The 6,477-nt window shown below is 57.5% G+C and overlaps 1 protein-coding gene across 2 annotated transcripts in view; it reads right to left on the bottom strand.

The window, feature by feature from the left end:
* Positions 1-217: 217 nt before the first annotated feature.
* Positions 218-6,477, bottom strand: part of GALNT18 (polypeptide N-acetylgalactosaminyltransferase 18) — a 342,573-nt gene continuing 336,313 nt past the window's right edge. For both annotated transcript variants that reach the window (XM_008266222.4, XM_070073272.1), the window contains one exon: positions 218-646. In XM_008266222.4, coding sequence (XP_008264444.1) covers positions 500-646 — 147 coding nt within the window. In that variant the 3' untranslated portion in view covers positions 218-499. The remainder of the gene's footprint in view (positions 647-6,477) is intronic.

Below are 6,477 nucleotides of genomic sequence, written 5' to 3'. Positions count from 1 at the left end.
GGGCCTGAGGTTGCAGCGTGCTTCTTGCTGCCTGGGCCTAACAGAGCCGGCTGGCAGCCTGCACTAAACACTCGCTGTGCCGGCAGTTTCCCTCCTCGCTTCCCTAGGGATGTGAAGCAGGAAGGGCAAACAGGGGCACACCTTTGGCCACAAGACCTCCCAGATCAGAGGAGCCAGGCCTGGATCCCCACAGAGCACCAAATGACCACATAAAACCTTTTCTTAATCAATCGCGTTTTATTGTCAGTTATAAATATTTTCCATTTGTCCCCTATTTACAGTTGCAAAATAGTTTATGATATTATCCCCTCACCCATCATTCAGCATCTTTCTAGAAACTCCATGAAAATCGCATAGGAAATACAAAGCTCTTTTTGGGGGTCCCCACTAACCTGGCTCCCCCAGACTCCCAACAACCCCACGTGGACAGCAGGCGACGGACGTTGTGGCAGGTGCTACACAGTAGCAAAGGGGCGGGTGGCAGCTTGCGGGGGCGGGGTCAGGACGACAGGCTCCGCAGGACGTTGGTGATGCCCCAGTGCTGGCCCGAGCACTTCTGCAACACCAGCTGGAAGCCGAACTCCAGGTCGCTGTTCTCCTGCAGCTCCAGACAGCGCTTGGACTTGCGGTTCTGGATGGGGCCTCCCTAGAGCCGGGTGGACAGGGAGGTCAGAGGGCACGGGCAGTGCAGGCCGATATGGGCAGTCTCGGGCCTTGTGACCGGTGGGGGCTGGAGTTAGGTGCGGCCACATGCCTGGGTTCAGCATTCTCACGAAACCCCAGACACCCCCATCTCTGACATGTTGGACGCCACCTAAAGGCTGGACCTGTGCCTGTTTTCTTCCCGGTGCCCAGTTCTTTGCAAGGACTTCTGTCTACCTGCATGGACGGGGCAGGCAGGTTTGCTCCTAGCCCCAGGGCCGGGCCCTGCTGTGAAAAGCAGCTTCCTCAGGGTCACCCTGTGGTGACCAGCATTCGAGTATCGCCTGCGGCCTTGTGCCTCCTGCTTCCAGGGCCCAGCCCCCAAGTAGACCTCTGCTCAGGCTCCTGGATCCCATCTATTGGTCTCCCCTAGCCCTGGAGACACCTGGTTTCCTCCATGCAACGAATGATCTGGAATGTTCTTGGTCATGCATACTCAGTGAATGTCCCAAAGCCCCTTGAAGGAAGCAGCATCCTGCTCCCCAGAGAAGCCCCACAGAAAGAGGAAACCGTCCACTTTAGCTGTGGGGGACCCGTGCAGGGCTCGGTGAGAGGCCCAGGCCGTCAGTGTGGACTGAGCGTCTCTGAGTGACCAGTGTTGTGCTGGACGTTGGCCTCCTGGGTGAGCGTTACTGCTGGGGTGGGGTTCTTGTCAGTGGCCCCTGCAGCTTGCTGGCACTTGACTTCTCGGCCAACTCCCCCTGCCCCCAGAGCCCACTCTCCCTGGGGTTCCCAGCGTGGTGATAACCGGTGTTTGCGTGGGAAACCCAGGCAGTTTCCTTCACCCATCCTCCCTTCTGCATCGACTCCCACCCTGCTCTCGGGGCTGTCTCTATCCTGCCCCATCACACTTGCCCCATCACACTTGTCTCACAGGGACAGAGACAACCACTCCGGCCTCCTAATGGAGCTCCCTGCCAATCACCAGAGGCAAGGAATGGTCTCCCCAGTGCACGCTGGCTGGAGGACCCAGCCTAGGCACTGTGGTGCGGCACGGAAGACCTTTATGGCTTGGTCCTGCATCTCTCTCTAGCACCCCCAGGCTCCACACCTTTTGCCATGGCATATCAGAGCTCCCTGTGGCTCTCATCTGCATGATCTCAGGGTTCCTGGACTTTGAACAAGCTGCGGCCTAGGCCTGGGGTCCTTCTCTGCTTCGGGAGCAGCGAGGCCGCAGCCATGTCTCAAAGCCCGGAGCCTGCTCATTCCCCAAGGAAGCCTCCCTCTCCTACCCACATCCCCACTCCCACCTCGGCTCCACCCCGCGGGCTTGACACACTCCCTTGGTGCCTTCTGCAGCCCAGGGTGGGTAGCACGCCGGGACATGGGGGGATGGCAGAACCCTTCTGTAAGGAAACCGTCATGAGTGCGTCACGGCCATCCCTGTGCTAACAACTGACATCTCCGGAGAACACTGAGACTCCGCCCCACAACCACCTGGGAAACCAGCAGTCTCCTGGATGCGAGCAGCAGCTACTGCAGGTGAGCACACACCGCTATGCCCCGAGGATTCCACTGGAAACGTGTGTGCCAACAATGCGCACCTGGACACTGAGAAATGTGATGGTTAAAGCTCCGACCTGGAACCGACCCACACATCCACCAAGATAGAGCAGACAAGTGGCCTGTGGTCTGTACGATGGAATACTACACAACAATGAAAACAAGCTAGAGCTACGCTCAGTAAGGAGACCCCTCACCAACACAACCTCCAGCGAAAGAATACATACATGATGCTATTTATAGAAACTATTCTATTTATAGAAACTTCATGATGCTCTTTATAGAAACTTCTCAAACAGGCAAAATCAAGCCACAGCGTCCAAGTCAGGATGGTGCTCCCCTTTGAGGAGAAGGGAGTGGGAAGATGATTGGCAGGTAGCAGGAGTGGGGTGGTGTTTCTAGGGTGCTGGTTGGTGGCTACCGGGATATTTGCTTTGCTTTGATGAGTTGAACATGTGTGTTTTGCGTATACTTCTGTATGCATGTGAGTTATTGCTCTGTTAAAAATATTAAAACAACAAACCCAGCTCCCTCACAAGGGACTTAGAGAGGCGATCGGGTCCCTCCCCCTGCACCTGCTAGCTCCCGGCCTTTCCCGGGGAAGAGCAGCGCCTCCGTCCCAGCCGCAGGGAGGGCACAGCAGGAAGGGGAAGCAGCCTGCTCTCCGCGAGCTCCCTGGGCTCCTCAGGAGGGCCCTGAGGGGCAGACACAGGCTCAGCCCAGCCCAGCCCAGCCCCACCGCAGCCCCTTTCTCAGCCCAGCCGCCAGCCGGCCCGGGCCACAGCACACGCCTGAGCTCCATGGGCACCTCGAGCTGTTCTCCCGCACACTGCGTCCCGCCCTGGACTCGTCCCGTCCATGAGAGGTGGACTTTTGGACACAAAGGCTTCCCTTGTGACACTTGCTCTAGGCCAGGCCAGCCCATGGCTCTGCCCAGCCCAGGTTTCTAGGGCTTCTGGGTAAGACCTGGTGACCGCAGAGCTCACCTCGGAGCTGGCTCCTCACCGACGCCTCCCCAGCCGCTCCCTCAGCCCTGCTGGGCTCCTCTAGGAAGCAGGGGGCAGGGACAGGCAGGGGCGAGTGTGCGCTGGGCAGGAAGAGGAGGCACTGATGCCAGGCTTCCTGTCTGGGTGTCAGCTGTGAGGCTTGGACAGGGCCTCCGGTTCACTGCCCGTCAGGCCAGAGGATACTTTCTGTCCTAAATACGGGGAGGCTGGGCAGAGGACTGTGGGGACTCCTTTGCCAGCTGTAAAACCACAGCAGAAAGGGGGCCAGCCCCAGGGCCCCGGGCTCCCCGTGGAAGATTCGGGTGCTCGGTACCTCCTCAGCAGCCACTGGGCCCCCAAAGCATGGAGGAACTTGTCTGAGACACAGGAGGCCATGGCCCCTCTTTCCCTGGCGGTCTCTCAAGTGCACCCAGGCCTGCGATGCTGCCCTTGCATGGGGCCCCTGGCCATGTCCGGAGGGCAGAGGGAGTAGGATATCTGAGAAGCACCGCTGGCGTCTCCCAGGCACCCCCCCTGACCCAGACCACGATGTGCTCAGTAGACAGGAAGCATATTGTCCCTCTTTGTTGCCAGAGGGAGCCTGCCACTGGCGCCGTCCCACCCCCCACCCCCCTGCAAGCTGCCACCCGCACCATCTTTCTCAGCCTTCAGCCCTACCACCAAGCAAGCTCAGCTCTCTTCCTCTCTCCATGCGACCTCCAATCACCAGAATCGCAGAGTCTGCCTTGCCTCTACTGAAGGCCCTTCTGTGAGTTCACGGCCAGCCTGGTCCTGTTCTGTGTGCAGGCTCCGTGCGTGAGACAGAAGTCTTCATGGTGCTCATTTATCACGTGCACAGTACTGGCCCAGACGCTCAGCACGCACTGTGAGGTGGAGATGACAACCATTCCCATTTCACAGAACAGGAGTCTGAGGTTCAGAGAGGCTGGGAGACGTGCCAGGGTCACAGCGTCAGTCAGGCTGGGAACCCTTCACTGTTTCTCACTGGGGTTAGTGACCAGCCCCACTCCACCATTTATCCCACCCCATGCCTGTCTCAGAGACACTGACCTAGGCTGAGGGAGCTGGAGGTGGGGTCCGCAAGGGTGGGGAGAGGGTTGTGTGGGCCTTCGTGGGCCACAGAACAGGCTTGGGCTCTGTGAGTGACATCTGACGGGTGTGTTAAACAGGCCACTCCCGGGGCTGTGTTGGGTGCAGCGCCCTGGAGGAAGGAGGAGGCAGGACGCTGTTAGCAGACTCCAGTTCCCACACTTCGGGCCCCGCTAGCAGCCTCAGAGCCCATCCCAGGCTCTGGGCTGGGGCTGGACGCTGAGACCCTGACCGGCTCCTCTCTCACTCTCTCTGCAGGCCACAGTGGCTCGGGTTTACCAGTCAAGTCACCTAGACTATTTGTGTACCACAGCTACAGAATCTGGAAACACACAATACTTTTAATTAAAGAATTGAAATAAGGGCAATTAAACCTGGCAGAAGAGAAGCCGCAGCATACAGAGAGCTTAATTGGAACGGAACCCAAATTAAATATGGAAACAGCAGTTTAAAAAAAATCGGAAGTGGAACGTATAGAATGAAGACGGCTACTGATCGGCCAGCCCCGAGCCTGGCTCCTCCTCTCTCTGGGCCTCTCTGGAAAGGGCATGGGCACAGGGCCCTGCGCCTGGCCTTGGCCACATGACCCCAGAGAGGGCTGAGCCACTCTGGGCTTCCGTCAATAAGGAGACATGGCACCTCAGGGAGCCCAGTCCGTGTCTAGAAACAGAAGACTGACTACGTGCACATGGAACCATAAGGAAGCCGTGGTCTGCGACCTCCCAGGCACGGAAGAGCAGATCCTAGATTGCTCTACAGCCAAGCACCTGTCTGCCTTGGTTTCCCCAAATGTGTGTCTACGGCAGCCCAACTGTGGCCTAGCCAGCACCAAACTAATGAGCCCTGCTCCTCCTGGGCTTGCAGGGTGGGTAAGTGGATTAGAGAGCTGGAGGGAGGGGTGTGGGTGGAACTGGAGGTCATGGTCCCCTGGCCACTCTGGGACGCTAGGTCTGGGATGAGGCTTTTTAGGTTCCCACGTGCTGCGGGCCATGTTGCTGGTCTGGGGGGACTCAAAGGATCACACACAAGTCATGGCTCAGGGACAGGCTGCACCCAGCACCCATGCACCTGTGTACCCCGAGGGGCAGCGTCTGGGTGCCTGTGCTGAGCTCCCCGGCCTGGCTCTGCAGGAGGCTGTGTGTGCACTGAGGCCTGGGTCCTGCCTCTTTGCTGCCGCTCTCAGAGCTCCCGTTCCACTCTCCTCTCTCATTAATTTCCCACGGCAAGCAGCCTGGTGGGCCTCTGGCTTCCAGTGCAGAGAGCTCGGAAGTTTCCAGGTTAAGTAGTTAATGATTAGTAATCAAATACTTCAAAGCTTGGGTGGGACTTCCACGCTAGTTAAAGAAACCCTGAGATTAGGTGTGTTTTGTAGGGTAAAGTGGCCTCTCTGTATTATGAATATTCAACACCCGACTTAATCCATGTATTCAATAAGCACTCCGGCGTTTTCTTCCTTAAAGGGGACTCACCTGGCCTGAGTGCGATTCGGCCTGGGACTTGCTGTGGGGCCCACTGGCTGAAGATGGGCACATGCGACAGCAAGGTGGCTGGAGGGAGTAGGCTGGGGTGCAGGGGCTCGCCTGTCTCCACACCCCGGAGCCTCATGTGGTGGGAAGACTGGACCCCAAGCTCCCAGGGCAGCATCAGGCTGCATTCCTAGAGGCAAGGCAAAGGTACCAGTGGGCTATGCTTTAAAGCATGGGTGGGGTGGGCATTTAGCCTTGTGGTTAAGCTGTCAGAGCCCATACCGAACGCCTGGGTTGCAGCTCTGTCTTTGCTCCTGTTTACTGCTTCCTGCTAAGGCACACCCTGGGAGGCAGCAGGTGATGGCTCAAGAACTTGGGAACCTTCCGTGTCCCTGGCAGACCTGGATGGACTTCCTGGGTCCTGGCCTCAGCTGTTGTGGGTATTTGGGTAGTGAACCAATGGATGGGAGATTTCGCTTTCTCTCTCTGTGTGTTAAACAAATAAATAGCAACCACATTGAAAAATGAAGCATGGACCCCGGGGGCAGAATTATCAGGTTCACTTTTGACAAATTAACCTCTCTGTGCCTCAGTTCTCTCAACTGTAAAATGGGTATGAACACTGTAGGTACTTTATAGCACTGTCATGGAGGTTAAGTGATATTTATAAAGCAGGGTAGTGCCTGGCTCATAGTGGGCACCGTAGGAAT

The sequence above is a fragment of the Oryctolagus cuniculus genome, chromosome 1, assembly GCF_964237555.1.
Source record: "Oryctolagus cuniculus chromosome 1, mOryCun1.1, whole genome shotgun sequence".
Taxonomy (NCBI): Eukaryota; Metazoa; Chordata; class Mammalia; order Lagomorpha; family Leporidae; genus Oryctolagus; species Oryctolagus cuniculus.
This window is presented reverse-complemented; position numbering and strand designations above follow the sequence as displayed.